At 37.7% G+C, this 17,399-nt stretch overlaps 1 protein-coding gene across 1 annotated transcript in view; it reads left to right on the top strand.

Annotated features, from left to right (window-relative positions):
- Positions 1-17,399, top strand: part of LOC311176409 (uncharacterized protein C1orf87) — a gene marked incomplete at its 3' end in the record, with an annotated part of 61,749 nt that overhangs the window by 17,012 nt on the left and 27,338 nt on the right. Inside the window, exons 4-7 of the mRNA XM_084241912.1 lie at positions 293-556; positions 2,318-2,420; positions 6,238-6,440; positions 12,874-12,971. Coding sequence (XP_084098038.1) covers positions 293-556; positions 2,318-2,420; positions 6,238-6,440; positions 12,874-12,971 — 668 coding nt within the window. The remainder of the gene's footprint in view (positions 1-292; positions 557-2,317; positions 2,421-6,237; positions 6,441-12,873; positions 12,972-17,399) is intronic.

The following is a 17,399-nucleotide window of genomic DNA, read 5'->3' on the forward strand; positions in this document are numbered from 1 at the left end:
GATGAAAAAAGTTATTATGCAAAAGACAGATGATATATATTAAGGAGTCTTCTAAGAGCGTATGTACTCTAAAATGATTTACTTTCTTCTCCTGACGGAAAAAGCCCTGAGGCATCACAAACTCATAAATACAACAGATTGAATATTTACATTGGGTGTTATTAACTTGTCCTGTTCTAGGTAGTTTGAAAGCAGATGCTCTGATACCAATCCCAGAAGGTCAGAAGGTGAGTACTTCTTTGTATCCTGTTTCAGTGCCAGGTTAATTTTTTTTTTTTAATTGTGATTTCAGGATATTGGCCAGAGGCCAAGTGGAACAACAAGAGAAGACACGTTCCTTCTTACCCTGATCCAAAGAGAACTCAAGTCATGTCCTTTGAGTTCTGTCTTAGTAGACAAGCTTCAGAAAGAGCTGAAGATCCTAGATCCTATCTCTTCAGGATTTCTCCTTCAATCTCAGCTGAGCCACCTCTTCTTGAAGCATGAAGTTCCTCTACAGTTACCAACAATCAAGATCTTGTGTCAGAGATTTTCTCAGCAGGGATCCCCTGAAATGGTATGGACATCTTCCTATTTTAAGTATGGAATTCTTTTGTTTGACTTGTATCCACCCAAGTAATAGAATGGAAGTTTGGTACCTATCATGAAAAATAACCTTTACAATTTAATGTTGTGTCCTTTCTTATATTCATATCTGGCAAATTCCAGGCAGAGTAGACCAGAAATGAGAATAGAAAATAGATTTAGGTCTCCTAGCCCTGTTTAATTTCTCCTTAAATGGTTTTCCTGTACCATCTTTCATTGTCTGCTCTCAACATCATAGGGAAAGTTACAGATTCAATAAAATGGGCCCTCTTGAGTTCACCTACAAGCAGAGCCAGTATGCAGGCTCCAAGGTAAGAATGCAGAACACAACTAAGATGTCCTGTGTCATGACATGAGGTGGACGGTATCTAAAACAAAACTCACCACCACTGATTTACAAGGAAGCTGAGACCTAGAAGTAGCAAGGAACTTACTTAGAACATCCTGAGAATTCATAGCAAGCCAGGGCTGAGATAAAGTTTCTCTATTGATAAGACCAGGGTTCTTTTTCTGAGAACTACACTTTCCATGCTCACACTTGTGGGGTGAATATAAAGAATGGTCCAAGTGCAATCAAATTTAATGAGCTAAAGAAAAATACCCTAAAATAAGAAATTATAGCAATAGGCAAAAAATTAGTGAACATTTATCAATAAAAAAACAGGCCAATCAATCTCAGAGAGGTATTCTAAGGATTTAGCAATATGATAAGTACAAATTACCTGATCTTTTACCTCCTACTTAGTTTTGGTTGTCTCCTGCTATCTCTAACCTGAAAATATACAATTCAATGTATATTTATGAGAAGTATTTAGCAATGCAGTGTCAATAAGTTAGTAGAACCTGTTATCAATTTTTGTTCAATAAAGTTTTCTGGTCTGAGACCTAGTTTATATAAAGCTCCTTATTATAGCTTCCCTCCCTCTCTACTGTGTCCCTGACTTCACTGGAATTGTCGCCCACTACAGAGGCCCTATAATGCCATCTAACCCAGCAATGGAAATAGACGACATTCCTTCAGCCCTTTCCAATTAAAAAGGTCTTGAAATTTTTCACTTTGCTTAGTAAGGCCTAATTTGCAAATAAATTTGAATTATTTATATATCTAAATATATCTATGTATAGACATATAATAAATATAATAAATATATAAGAGATTTGAGGGAGAGAGAGAGAAAGCAAGAGCTGTAGAGAAAAAGATTAGAGGGTCAATTATGCTATAGTAACAAATAATCACAAAATCTTAGTGGGTTAAAACAATAAACATTTATTTTTTGTGTATATTACATTTCCATAAAGAGCCAGAAACAGGCTACTCTCAGTACTGTCACTATCTTAGCTCCAAAATCCAGGCTAATGAAACTGTCACTCTGCAATATTTTTGGACATGATGGCAGAGGGAAGAAAAAGAGATCCTGCCGATCACATGTTAACCGTTTAATGCTCAACCCGGAAGTGGCGTGTCAGTCTTGCTCACAGTTCATTGGCCAGAACAGGTCACATGGCTCTATCCCATGGCAAGGCAACCAGGAAGTATAAGTTTATCATTTATCTAGATGGGTGAGTAATAGTAATATTTGGTAAAAAGCACTAATAATTATACCACCTTATATTTAAAGCTCTTTTAAAACCGTTTGCTGACAAAAATTTTCCACTTACATTTTATCTTAGAGACCTGTTTCCCTCACATGTAAATGAATTGAAAATGTTCAGTTTTATATTTAATTTTCAGGTGAATTACGGAAAAGTACTCTGGTTTTTAAAAGTTGCATCATCAGATGAGCCACAGCAAAGCGAAAGAGTTGTGGACAGCAAGCTGAGGAAAATTCAGAGTTGTAACCATCAGTGCCAAAGGTACTTTCCCCGATTTTTGTGGTCACCTTGTTTTTAGACGTCTAGAGCTGGCAGGGGTCTTAGCTCTAGACCCTAAAAGCTCACACAATATGGGATCACTCTGTTCACTAATACTTGGCTTATGCTTATGGTTTTCTCCCTCTCATAGGCCAGCATAGCGAGTTATGTGCAGTAATTACATATCTTTCTTAACATCAAGACTGTGTCTTTTTTATGAAGTTGCTGTGTGAAAATGGAAAACCTCATCATGAATTAAGAAATGACTATGTACTGGCGCAGCACTCATCTATAAGCTGTGATTTCAGAAATATGTTTGGTTGGTGAACTCCTGGGTTACAGGCACTAGCTAAGAAAGAATTGAGGTACAGCAGAAATCAAGAATCCTTTCCCATAATCTCAAGGGAAAGCAATAACTCTAAGTAAAAACTGGTGTGAGGGATATTGTGAGAGATAAGGCACAATAAAGGATGATAGTCCCTGTCTTCCCTCAGAAAAATGACAAGGTGAAAAAAATGACAACATGTGATGGTTAAGAGCATAACCCCCATTGCCAGAAACCTGAGCTCATTTCCTTCCTTTGCCATTTTGTGGGTCTGGAATCTTGCTTAGTTAATATACCTCTCTGTGCTTTCATTCTCCAACTGCAAAATGAGAATAATAATGGTCTTCCCTGCATTTCAAAGATTTGTGAGTTAATTAATGTGAAGTTCTTAAAAGGAGTGCCTGGCATATGATAAGTGCTATATATAAGTTTTATTATATTTTTAAGCAGTGTTTCCAGAAGACACTCTTCTCAGTTACAAATAACATGACACAGTGGAAGAGTCAGGGCATTGGAGTTCATTGCTTCACTATAGGAAGAAGGTAGGGCTTTCCATAAATATGTCCCTGATCCATGTGTTAGACTTGATTTCCTTCTACCACTTGTTCTTTTTGGCAGTTATACTTCATTCAACAAACATTCATTGAATACCAGCTGCTTGCTACGCCCACTTGCTGGGCACAGTGAATTCAGAGTTTGGCAAGGTCTAGGCTCTCTTTCAGGGGTTCAAGATTCAAAGAGAGAGAGACAGCCATGTGGGTCTACCAGTTAAATATCTCTCCAGGAGCCACTGTCTTACTGAGAGTCATAAAGTCCTAGAATTTCTTAATCATCAGTGACTGCAGTTCATTAGTATAGATGGTGAGTTTTTTCCCTGAGAGGTTATAGACTATGACATAGAACACATGACCAAGCCACTAATTGGCAGATATGGGTCTTAGGAATCCTAGACAGGAAACCTCTCCTTAGCCCTAGACTAGTTTTATTTCTTTGCTCAGTGGCCCCATAATCCTCTTTCTTTATAATATCATTAACATTGTAATTACTTATTTGACATTTGAGGTTAGGATTAGTATCCGTCATGGCCTAATCAGTGTCTAGCATAGTTCTAGCTAGTTCCTGGCACAGGGGAGATGCTCAATAAATATTTGGTGAATGTAATTGGGCCTCTAATTATTCACAAAGCTTGCATCACTTCACTTTCAGGGACATCTGGGTCTCTATTAAAAAAGTACATAGAGAGATCATTTAGAACTCATCAGAGAAGGTGCTGCTTTATACAAACCAGACAGTGTATTTGAGGAAGTGCAGGACTGATGGCCCACAATGAATCCAGGCTCTTTGTTAATTAATGTGCTGCTCAGGAAAAGGCCCTCCCATGTTCTGTCAGGTAGAACCTTTAATGAGGCAGCTCTGTGATGTTTAAAAAGCCTCTGGCATCACGAACGGCAGCAGGAATGGCAAGAGCTTTCATCACCTAAGTTGGACCAGATGAAATAAACTCCCGCAGCAGGTTTTCTAAGAAACCCCAGCAGCTGCAGTAAATGGGTTCCATACAACACCTGCCCATTCAGCACTCAGTGTACTGAGCTGGGAGCCAAAGCCCCATGAATCCCTACCCTCAGGAACTGGCACGCAAAAAAAGAAAAGAAAAAGGAAAACTTCTGATTCAAATCTTGGACAGATCCATCTGATTGGCATGGGCAGGGTCATGTGCCCTCGCAGCAGAAAGAGGCTGGTAGAGCAATAACTGGCATTTTTCTCTGCCAGAGTAAGAGGCAGACTCCTGAGGTAGAAAACCCCCAGAATAAGAGGAGGGTGCAAGAGTTCGGTGACCAAAACAAAACACATAGCCACCCCTCTCCTGAACCACGCTTTCAGAAAATATTAGGGGTTCTTGAGTAGTTCAGTGGTATCGTTTTGACTCAAAACTCAAAAGGCACAGAGGAAAGAGAAGATACAATACGACATTTAGGAAAAGTTATAGACATCTAAAAAATAGTCCATTCCAGGTACTCTGCAAGATCCCCAGGAAATAGTAAGGAACAAAATAGATTCAACCCTCCTCTGAAGGAGCAATCTGCTAGGGAATTCAGGCACAGAATAGTAACTAGGGAAATAAAGTTGTGATTGTAACTCGAGGAGACTTATAAAGGAAAAGAACAAAGAGCTATGAAAGGGTACACCAAACAGGGAGGTGCTCGAGCTGGGTGGGAAGAGCAATTATGAACATCAGTTCCCAACTCCTTATTCAATGACATTATATTGATAGTGTGAAATTTACCATAGTGGGACTATTTACTCATGAAAATGTGGCATACTACAAATCAGCGCTTTATCTGGGAAAGCTGGCTGCTCAGGATTTACAAACACAGCACTGAAAGGAAGCTCATTTACAGGAGTGGACATTGGGGGATGTCATAAAAGGTCCCTCTATGAAAGTGGCACTTAATTCAAGATAGTAGAAACTAGCAAAAGTTTTACTGCGGAGAAGGTAAAAGATCCCCTGGATCTTGATAGGCAAACACCTTTGAATGTTAAAAAGAGTAAATGTTAAAAGAGTTAAAAAGCTAGTAAACTGGGCCTCCCCTGGTGGCAGAGCAGTTGAGCGCTGGGCTGAGAAGCTGCCCTTAGCCTCTGAAGCGCCGGTTCTATCCCCAGCTGAGGGTCCCACATGGCGCGCAGACCTCTCCTGCCACCCGCTGCTCCCCTCAGCAGTGTACTTCGGTCCTTCTGCCTGTTCTGCTCCCTACTCTGGCTCTGGTGAATTCTCTCGCCCTCCCTCGCTTCTGACTGTACCCGGTGGTTGTATAAATAAATAAATAAATCTTTAAAAAAAAAAAAAAGCTAGTAAACTAGCTTCATAAAATAAATGACTCCAACCTTCTATCACCCTGGCTTTTACCTGTTATTTAAAATAACAATAGTCAGTTATAGAGATCATCTCAGTAATTAACCTACATTTGTATGCAAGACAGTAGGTAAATAACAACTTCCAAACATTTTCTCCAGATACAAAGAGCAGCGGCAAGGAGATGCAGAAAGTTCACCTTGCTCAGGTCTTCCTTCTTTACAGGTCCCCTAATTTACAGAGACCTGGCAAGATCTGTTTTACTCTGCTTTGCTTGTGGCTATGAATGATTTGGGAATTTGATTTACCATGAATAATTATCTGAATTTAAGAAAAGTAAGATCAAGCAAGTAAAGTCACTTTCTCAGTTGTTCTAGCAACCTGGAATAAGAGTTTAAAAACTGGATTACAAATTTGTGTCACTGGTCTAGTGAAATCAATCGGTACCTCCTAGAGAAGAGGCTGTAGCACTCATGGGAATGGAACAGGTTTGAATCTATGAAATCTCCACATGCAGTCACATGACTAGTGTACAGAGACGTCTGAGGCACTGAGTGGGTTCTAATTCCACGATGTATATCAGGAGTGAGAGATGTTGTGTGAAAACACACTGTTGCTTGAGCAGACCACCCTTTCACTATTTCCCTTGCCCTTCCAAGCAGTACGGCTCCCCAAGACTCTGACTCACAGTTAGACACAAAGCAGAGCCTGTTGGAGATCTTGAAGATGGCACTTAGGACCACCAATGGCAAACTCAACATAGAGAACCTCAATCTGAGTTTTCGAAAAGAAGACCGCTCATTCTCTGGGTGCCTGCCCCCACCCAAGGTAACCAAAATTGCATTTCATCATGTTTGTTCATCTCTAAAAGGCATCAAGCTTAGAGTTAAGATATAGTGATGTTCTCTATTGTGCCTGTGGGTTACATTAAAAATTTGTTTTCCCAAAAGAGAAAAACAAAATAGAAAAATATTTGTAAAATAAGCAGAATTGATCAAGGCATTACTTACATTGAGGTAAGTTTTATATTAACAATAGAGAATATAGCAGTACCCATATATCACAGTAAAAAACAAATATTTTTCCAAGAACAAATGCACATTTCTCCCATCTTCTACTAGCTTCCAATGAGGTTAGTATGTAATATCCCATTCTTAGGAACACTGTATTTTAGGGAATGATGTGATGTATTGCTGATAAAGATTAGCGTGTTATTTTAAAGCATTAATTAACAGTGCAGATGAGTTTCATAAAAGGATCCAGAACCATATTAATTCACATCATCTATAGTCAAAGAAATAATACCACCTTTGATATAGAAAAATAATAAGCACTATTACTACAGTTTCATTAAAACAGCATGTCACCACCAATCTTTATTGAGTTCTTACAAAGTGCCAAGTACTGTGCTTTACTTATATTATCTCACTTAACACTTAGTTAATTACTTATAATAACCATGAAATCCAGGTACATAATATAAGGCCCATTTAATAAATGAAAATATCTGAATCTCAGAGAGGTCAGTTGAATCACCCAAGGGCCACATTTAGCAAGTGATAGAGCTGGGGTTCAATGTATAATGGAGTATTGGCAATAGAGAGCTAGAATTGGAACTCCATTTGGCAGAAGCTCTCTGGAAGTTCCTTTGAGCCCAGGATGCAAGAGTTCTAATTCCAGAGGAACAAAAGATATTGGAAATTATAGGGAGGGAAAAAATGTTAGTCTGAAAGATTAGAAAATAACTTTCTTTTAGGTAGACAGAGATTAGAATTGAGAGAGTTAGAAAATTAAAAGAATAAATAATGTTTACTAAGGAAGCAAAGACATGGTATGTAAAAGTGGGTTCTTATTATGGAACAGAAGCAGATTTCTCTATGCTTTCATATTTACAATGAAGTAAACATGCAAATCAAAGCTCACATTAGTGTATGTGCATATGTGTATATAAATATTACACTCACAAGCATGTTTCACATGAAAGAGAACACCAGAAAAGATTCTACTCATCACAAATGGACTTTACTATGTTTACAAGAAAATCTGCAGGAAATATACTAATATCATTTCTGGTTAGATTGAAAAGTACATAACATTACCACTGAAGCTTGAATGTTCTCAGATGATAGTCATAGAATGGAACAAAAATGATATAAAACTCTTTGAGGAAACTCCCTGGTGGCGCAAGGGGTTTAGATGCAACCTGTGAAGCTGTCTGCAGCCTCTGCCGCACAAGTTCAATCCCCTGGCCAACCAGGGAACAACCCACATGCATAGCAGACCTCTCCTGACTCGCCCGCTGCTCCCCTCAGCAGTGTATTTCAGTCTGCCTGTTCTGTTCCCCTCTCTGGCTCTGATGAATCCTCTCACCCCCCACACCTCTAGCCTGTACTCCAGCTTTTGAATGCATAAATAAATCAATCTTAAAAAAGAAAAACAAACTCTTTGAGCCTTAGGTTATTCATCTAGAAAAACAGGGCTTTCCCTCCTGTGTCTGCTGTGAGAATAAACAAGATAAGTATATGAGGGCACTTAGCAGTGACTGTCAGAGCAAACCTTGACCGTCTTCACCCACAGCTGGTTCTGAAAGCTTAAATTTGTGGTTGATATCTAAGGAAATAGGGCACGTTTTCCTTGAAGCTGGTCTGCCTCTCGTGAGCCATCTGGCATCTTTTAAGACATCTGGAACTCACTCAAAGTATATTACAGTTCTGGTAGGCATGTAAAATAGATCCTGTTTCCTCAGAATGTGAGACAAATTGAGACCCAAGGGACATTGGATATAGAACACAGCAAGACCTGCACCCCAGTATTCTTGCTCTTGGTCACAGGATGACAGGGTAGACAAGAAAAAGGCCATCCCAATTGAGGGCTTTTCTTTTTGGGCAAAAATCCTTAATATCATTAGGGTAGAGAGAAAAAAATCACAGATCTTTTAACTTCTCATGAAATCTACATAGCCTGTCCCCAAAGTGTGGGGGAAGTATCCTCACACCTAACATTTCAGAGCATTCATCAGATCATCTGTAGTTTCTCAGATATGTGCAGTCTTGAAGGATAATCTATGAGTTTTGTCACTCAAATCAATGAAATGTTGATAATTCTCAAAGAACAAAAACAAACATATAAAACATCTATCATCCTTCTTCTGTGGACTCACTCTACTCCTCTAATGTATCTTTTCTGCAGTGACGGCTTCTGGCAAAAATACTAAGGCAACATGGATCCACATACATTTACTTATTTACTAACTGTGCTGACCTGGGCATAGATTCAAGTTAAGACAGTCCCAAGCATACAGGCTCAGTTAACCCTTTTATACATGATCTATATTTCTTACCTCATTAACTCACTTTCTTTATCAGTACCCAAAGCCCATCCCAACCTATTCTCGGACCTAGCTAAAACACATATAGATCTACCTCTAATCACACTTTGCTTTGTTTCATGCACTTCCTCATCATCATCAAGAGAGAGTTCTGTTGCAGAAGAAAGCAGGATTTGTGAACATGAAGTTCATTCTGTAGCTGTGACACTAGTTACCTAATGACCAGGGCAATAAGACATTCTCCTGCAGTTTATTAGCCTCCTTTTGTATTTAGTTGTTTCTACATCAGTATACTCTTCTCTACAGCTATAAAATTATTTCCACAGACATCAAATTATCCCTTTCTCTGATGCATTAATCATCTTTCTGATAAATATGGCATGTTTAATCCATTCTTTGACATGTTGATGACTCAGTGTGTCCTGAGCACTGTGATAAGGCACTGAGGACAATAGGACTTTTGAGGACAATTGTGATTTCAGTCCCTAAGTTCTCCAGGAGCTCAAGGGAAAGGCAATGCTTTCAACATGTTGTCACAATACTGTATGACAAATACAATGAGGGCAGTAACTTTGAACAGAGAGAAGAAACACCAGCCCAGACTAACCAAAAAAAAAAAAAAAAAAAAAAAAAAACCTCCAGAGACATTGACACAAATGCTAAAGCACAGCAGAGGTGAATTTGGCAAAGAATGGGGCACAGGAAGAGAGCAAAAAAAGAGATGGGGTAGGTGTTCTAGGTAAAAAGAGCAATCTGAAATGAGAATTATAGGTTAGTTCATGGAACTGTAAGTTATTCCTATAAGCAGAGAATGAATGTTGGTTGGCTGCAGGGGGAGATGCTTTGCAAGTTGAGGTTAGAATGGAAAGTAAGAGCCAATTTAATAATCTTTTTTCTAAGGGCTGTGAACTTTATCCTGAACACCCAAGGGGATGATCAAAGGATATTAAACAAGTGAAAGATATGACAAATCTGAAGTTTTTAAAGAGCATTCTAATAGGACTTGGAGAATTAGAGGAAGGGCTACTTGAAGAGTGCCAACAAGAAAGTATGAGGGTTTCTACCAGGGCAGTAATGAGAGGCATGGGAGATACTAAGGAGATAGAAAAGTAGGTATTGGTGATTAATTGTTTGTGGATCCTGAATTAGGAGGAATCAAAAATGACTCCCCTAGGTTATGTATTTGGCAAATTGATGATCTGTTGTACCATTCTCTGACACAGGAGACAGAAAAGGAGTAATTTGGAGGAGTAGAAGAAGGGATGATGAGTTCAGTTTTGAGCATGTTGATTTGGGTTGAGAGATTAAACCTACATGATGATTTAAGAGTCTTCAACATGGGTTTGAAGCCATGGGAGCAGTTAGGATTACCTGAGGGCTAATAGAAAGTGAGAATTGAGGCCTCCCTGGTGGTGCAAGGAGTTAAGTCTCACCACTGTGAAGCTATCTGCAACTAAAGCAGCATGAGTTTGATTCCCGGCCAGGGAGCTGACCCACATGGTGCAGCAGACCTCTCCTGTCTCTCCTGCTGCTCCCCTCAGCAGTGTATTTCAGTCTGTCTATTCTGCTCCCCACTCTGTCTCTGGGTGAATCTTCCCAACTCCCACACCTCTGGCCTGTACCTCAGTTCTTGTATGTATAAATGAATAAATGTTAAAAAAAAAAAGACAGTAAGAAGCACAGGATTCTCATTGTGAAGCATACCCATTGTGAAAGAGTAGGTAGATGAAGAGAAACCAACAAAGGAAACTAAAAATAATCAAGAGAATTAGGCATAATCAAGAAAGGAAAGAGAAGATGTATGAAAGATTGGCAGGATCAGCCTTGAGAGGTGATAGAACGATACCATCTATAATTAGGACTGAAAAGTATTGGTTAAATTCAAAGCCATGGAGGTGACTAGTGACTTAGAAATTGCAGTTTAACTCGAGTGATGGGGTAAAATGCAAATGGATCCATAAATGAGAAGAGAGCAAGTTGAGTGAGCATCTGTGCACCACTCTATCAAGGAGCAATTTGGGGAAATGAATATTTATTTCACATGTCATTTTAAAATAGCACATAGGTATATTTAATTAAAAATTTCTGTATTAAAGAGAAGAAATGACACATAATCAAATTTTTCTTACTGAACAAGGGTCATTATTATGAATATTCATGCTTGAAAATATTTTAATAATAATCCTGAATAATACTAAATTGCTAAGATTTTTTTAGATGTTTCTATTGCTCCTTTACAACTGTCAGCAATCAGTTCTTAGCAGCTATCAATCAATCTGCTTCTAGGAACCCTGATGTACTATTTCTAATCTGCTGTTCATTTTAGCCTAGAGCAAAATCAGTGTTGCCAGAAGTAAATGAACTGTTTTTAGAATAACCTCCTAATATTGATGTTTAAAAATACATCAATATGCTTTAATCATGAGGATTATTCAATTCATATTTATGGAGTAAAATGGCATAACATGACTAATTTCTATTTCTCAAAATTTATTTTTTACCAGCCTTTGCCCATACATACTCCACTCTTCAGTGTCTTCAAATCATTCATTCATTCCCTTATTCATCTGTGTATTCATTTATTCAACAATTATTGATCCTTCATTTTTCAACACTATGCTATGTTATGGTCATAGGGAAATGAATGAAACATAATTCCACCCTACAAATAGGCCACAACCTTGTAGAAAAACTCCAATTAACAGATGATTACTGCTTAGTCGCGTTTAGGACTATCGTAGAGTGAATAATGCCAAAATACATACAGTTTCTTAAAAGCACCATGCTCTTTCTTCTGCCTGGAGTTCTCCACAACCTCTAATCTTACTTGTTTAAAATTGATTGATTACTTTTTTCTGTTTTAAGTTTCCTTAACATTGATCCTCTATACCAATGCAAGTTTTGAATTTATATTTGCTGTTTGTTTCATTCCATGAATACAGTTATATCACTGTTTTTGAATATTGATTTTATTATTATTTGGGTACAGTCAGACCAACATTTCATATGATTGCCACTGAAAAGAGAGATCGTTACTTTAGTACCCAAGAGGAAAGGCTAGAGCATATCATTCAGGCCACATGGGGATGCACCAGGGTCTGTCAGGAGGGCAGAGAGAATGTGAGAAAATGTGGGCAAGGGCTTTCATTGTGGATTGGATGAGGCAAGGTAAGAAGGGTTAGAATTGGCTAGTTTGGATAATTTCTGTGACATAAGAACAATCCCTGACTGCCCAGTACTACTGCAAAGAAACTGTGGCCCCAGTGTGAGAGCCCCAGTAAAAGAGTAGATGGTTTGCATATGAAAAGTACACTTTGAAAGCAATCCCTTACTGTCTCCAGGAACTGACTGGCACTGGGAGGGGCAGTCTCTCCTGGGTCAGCAGACTCCCAAGAAGTCAAAGCATCAGAATAAAAAGACATGCTTGATACCGTCACTATATACAAATTTCTCTCAAAGCAAATGACAGTAGCTACTTTCTAGTACTAGTAGCTACTATTATTTAGTCTAAAAACTGTATGAGACATAGTTCTTTCCTTCTTCCTTTCTTCTTTCCTCTCTGGTCCTTTAGCTTCTCCCCCTTCTATACAAAATCGTACTATTGACTACCTTTACCTGATTTGGCCACACCCATCCCAAGTGTATATAGCTTCTAGGCAATGATCACCCATTTTATGGCTGACAAAATGCAAGATTAATATTTTAAAGCTCAGTGACTTCTGAGTGATGAAATGTTACCACTGTGTCAACCAAATAAATGGTTCACTGTTGGTAAATATTCAGGGGGAAATTCTTATCCTGAAAGATATCCTAATGGTAGAATGCTTTCCTGTGTATTACTGCTTTGTCAAAATTATGTTAATTCTAATTATGGGAGGGAAATTAAAATTTAATTTCATTATAGTGACACTTCAAATCCCTTCTTATTTTCAGATCAGAGCTATATGTGGGAAGCATGGATTATATCTGACTTTGAGCCTCTTAGAAACATTGCTTAGCCATCAAGAGTTGGGTTACCATGATGAAATAAAGTAAGTTGGTATTTATTAATATCACATAGCCCTCTTTCTAGGTTTCTTGACTCTATCCAAGAACAAAACCCTAAATTTTCTAAAGAAATGAAAATTCTCAAACAATAGAAAATGTAAAATTCACAATCTCTGGCATCCATATAAAAATTACAGACAGGAAAATTACAATATATTGTTAGGGAAAAAAGCAGTTAATAAAAGTAGATTATTAGTGATAGATATAGTAGACAAACACATTAAAAAGTCATTGTAATTATACTTCATATTTTTAATTTAGTATAGGGAAAGCTTGAGCATAATGAGAGGTATGGGATTGATAGCTGCAGACCCAGATAGAGAGACCCAAGTGAAACTCTTGAGATGAAAAAATACAATGAGGGAAAAGGTGAGGGAAAGTTTAGACAAATCACAGCAGACACTATACGAAATATCTGACCAGTAATCTTCAAAACTGTGAAGACTATTAATAATAAGGGAAATCTGAGAAAATGTCATGGCCAAGAAGAAATAAGGAGACATAAAGACCAAAATGTGGTAGACTAGGTGGAATCTGAAACAAGCAAACAAAAAATAGAACATTTATGTAAAAATTAATGATATTGGAATAAAGCATGGACTTCAGTTATGAGTAATGTGTCAATATTGGTTAATTACTTTTAATGAAGTTTCCACACTAATATAAGATGTTGATAAAAGGGGCCACTAAGTGAGGCATATAGGAATTCTCTATACTATCTTTCATTTTTTTCTAAACTATTAGAAAGTTAAAGTTTATTTTAAATGCAAAATGTCTGAAATCAAATGCTTATGAGGAAGAGCCTATTAGACATTGCAGCGTGAAAGTGAACTTAAAAACAAAGAAATAACCACTATCCAAAATAAAACTCAGTGTGAAAAAAATATCAACAAAAACTTAACAGAGAATATCAACAAAATCTTAACAGACTGAATGCATGGTAAATTGGAGTCTTCTAAGGAAAAGAGAGAAAAGAAAGAAAAGAATATTGAAAAAATAATGACTGCAATTTTCCAATTTTTGAGAAAATTATAAAGATGAATACAAGAAGCTTAGTGAACCTCAAATACAAGGAATTTGAGATAAACCATACCAAGTTTCATTATAACCAAATTGTTTTAACTGGTGCTAAAGAAAAAAACATACAGAACAACAAAATTAAAAATTACAGCAGACTTCTCACTGTAACAATGTGGTCCTAGCAAAGTAGAACAATATTTTTCAAGTCTTGAAAGAAGAAAAATATAAATCTAAAATTTCACAAAACTCTTTCAGAAGCTAACATGAAATAAAACTTTTTTCACATGTAAAAATGAAACAATTCATAACCTACAGACCAGCCCTGAAAGAAATATTAAGACAAACCCTGTTTTCCCTCACATTCTATTCTAGTATCTTGCACTCCAGTATTTGGCACATATTAGGTGAACTATCAACTGATGAAGTCAGCCATTTAACAACTATTTATTAAGTACCTACTGTGTACCAAGCACTACTCTACTCACTGGGGATTTAGGGATGGATAAAACAAAACCCTCCCTCATGAAGCTTATATTTTAATAGAGAAGAGGATAAATAAACTAGAATATGTAATATATCTCATGGTGATTAAGTGCAATACAGAAAAATAAGGAAGAATAGAGGTTGTAGGAACCATCGATCGATAAATAAATGATGCTACCAGGTTGATCCTAGCCAGTGAATTTCCTCTATGACAGCTCTGGTTGTGGCAGTTTCCTTTCTCGAAAACCTTGAGGGTTGTTGGGTGAGGAGGACTAAGGAACAAATGCAGAAAAGTGACTTGATAGCTGAGTAGAAAAGCAATAAGCTAAAATTGGGAATCCCCTAAAGGCATCAATCTAAAGTAGAGAAAAGGCAAGTTAGTATCAGAGCTCATATTCTAGCTGATAGAGTGAAGGTGCAAGTACGTATATGTTGATTAAAAGTTGGGGTTCAGAACTAAGATTCCAGGAATGAGAGAAATGAGAATTAGAGTGAATGGAATTAGGTTACTTATAATTGTATCAATGTTCTCAATCTCCCACTGTTTTATGTGCAAATCCGAAAAACACACCAATTTTTTTTTTATTAACTTAGGTCTTTAAACATTCAAGAACATCAAAACCATGAGATCCAATGATGAGTAACATTTATAACCTGCTTCATCCTTAAACAGTCAGTCACTGGCTAAAGCTTCAGTTAAATGAAATCCTTTCTGTTAAGGGCTTTGTATGCAAACCTACATCCTTAAGAAATTGAAGATGCAATTTAGACACACATTTTAGGAGTGAATGCACGAATCATTATTTTAGTACATATTGTCCATTAATCTGCTGTTCAATTGGGAACCCATTTGGAATGTGGCTGCTTGCTAATTAGCAGGATTCTAGTGCTGAGCTGCTTCCTGATTAAATGTCCTTTAGAATCAATAAAACATCAGGAGGGATTATGGTGATGTGGGATTAGCCCCATCTAACCAAATACAATGAGTTGTGTTCCCTTTTTAAACTGTCACGTTGCAAGTGCTGATGAGAGGAACAATTTCCTGAACACTGTAGCAAAGTTGTTGTGTTTTTTAACATTGAGATTTTGTTTTTTGCCATTTGCCTACCAATTAGCAGAGAGAGACATTAGTGAATCACTGCCAGGGTAAGACGATTTTGAGAAAGACTTGATTACGATTTCAAATCTCTACTCTGAATCACCCTTATGTAAAATGAGTTCAGGTTGTGGTGGAGGGAAATTATTATCCCTGTTCTTGGCCAGGAACATGTAAGTCAGAATTAGCATTTAATGTTTCTGTGTGACTTTGCAATAAATGGTAATTAAGGAGGGCAGAAAGAGAACAGGAGGCAAACTAATACTCTAAAATTGTATTGGCAAAATTAAATGCTTCAAACCCAGCTTAAAATACAGGCGCACAAGCCAAATTGTGTGTTGGGGGGAGGGATAAATAATGAAGCTGCTATGGAAGCTTCGTAAATAGAGTGGAGCAATTGACATAGCCTCAAGTATGACTTATCACACACATCTGGCCCATTATTCACAATGCAATTAGGTTGAAAAAGATAGGTTTGATAATCCCAGGGACAACCAGAGGATTTTAAGAGATAAAGGAAGCAGGAGGTGTCTGATTCAGCAATTACTTTTTAATGGGAGTAGGAAAATTGTTAGCAGTAAGCTATGAGAGATGTGATATGGAACTTCCCAGTGGCTGGAACTTAGACACCAGACCTGGCATTTGAAAGTTCATTGATTCCAATCTTCTCTTGCAGAACCCCATCATTCATATGGGGTGAGAATAATAATAGTAATAATAGCAATAATAAAAAGCAGCAATAGTCAAATTTATATAGTTTACTGTTTTCCAGGCAATGTTCTAAGTGCCTTATAAATATTAACTCTCTCAATCTTTGTAAGTTCCCCATGAGAAAGGTACTATTGTTTTTCAGGTGAGGAAACTGAGTCACAGAGATGCTTAGACCAATCTGCAATTGATAATTCTTCAACAAGGCTAAGTCAAATGCAAACTCTCTAGCTTCATAGTGTTGGCTTTCAATATACTATACTGGCCCTCCCAAAAGTTCTATGAAATTCAGAAGCTTATAGAGTACCAACTAGACAGAGGTGCTTTAGGCAAACTTCCTGAGTTGATCATCTGGGTCCACCTTGCACTTACTGCTGAGGACAGCTCTTGATTTGAATAGTTTGGTATCTTCTACCCATTCCTTCAGGACTTAAGACAGATTCAGGTAAGAAAAAATAGGAGCTTTTAAGTTCCAGGGGCAGGTGTAATCCAGAGGAGCACGGGTTTGGGAGGTGAATTCTTACTGGTGTAGCACAATTACTACCCCGTTATCCCCAACATCACAGAAAGTCAGCGTGAACTCTGGAATCACATGGGCATAGATGGACATCCTGGTTCTACAATTCACTGTCTTTGGGAACTTGAGCAAGTAATTGATTTCTCTTAACCTTAATTTTCTTATCTGTCAAGTGGAAAACAATCCTTTTATCTGGATTTGAGAATTTACTGCCTGTGTGTCAGGGTAGTGCTGTGCTTCTCACTGTTAACTGGAAGGGAAGAAGAACACAGCTTTACAACTTAGACTACATGAACAAGAGGTGAAAGCAAAGGAAAATGGTGCAGTTGAATGCACAGCAGTTGAGTTAAATTGCGTAGTCAAAATAACCTGCTGATCAAGGATGTTACACATGTGTATCCAATATTTCCCAGGCATGGAAATAGCTGTTCTGCATGGCTGTCTCATTTCTTATTTCCAGCAGACCCAAGAATTATGTTTTTTATACCCACTTCATAGCTGAGTAAATTGAGGTTCAGAGACCTTGAGGAAATTGTCCTAAAAGTTGGGCTTATTTGAATCTTTCTGCTACTAACGACTGTACTACAT

The sequence above is a fragment of the Talpa europaea genome, assembly GCF_964194135.1.
Source record: "Talpa europaea genome assembly, chromosome: 9".
NCBI lineage: Eukaryota > Metazoa > Chordata > Mammalia > Eulipotyphla > Talpidae > Talpa > Talpa europaea.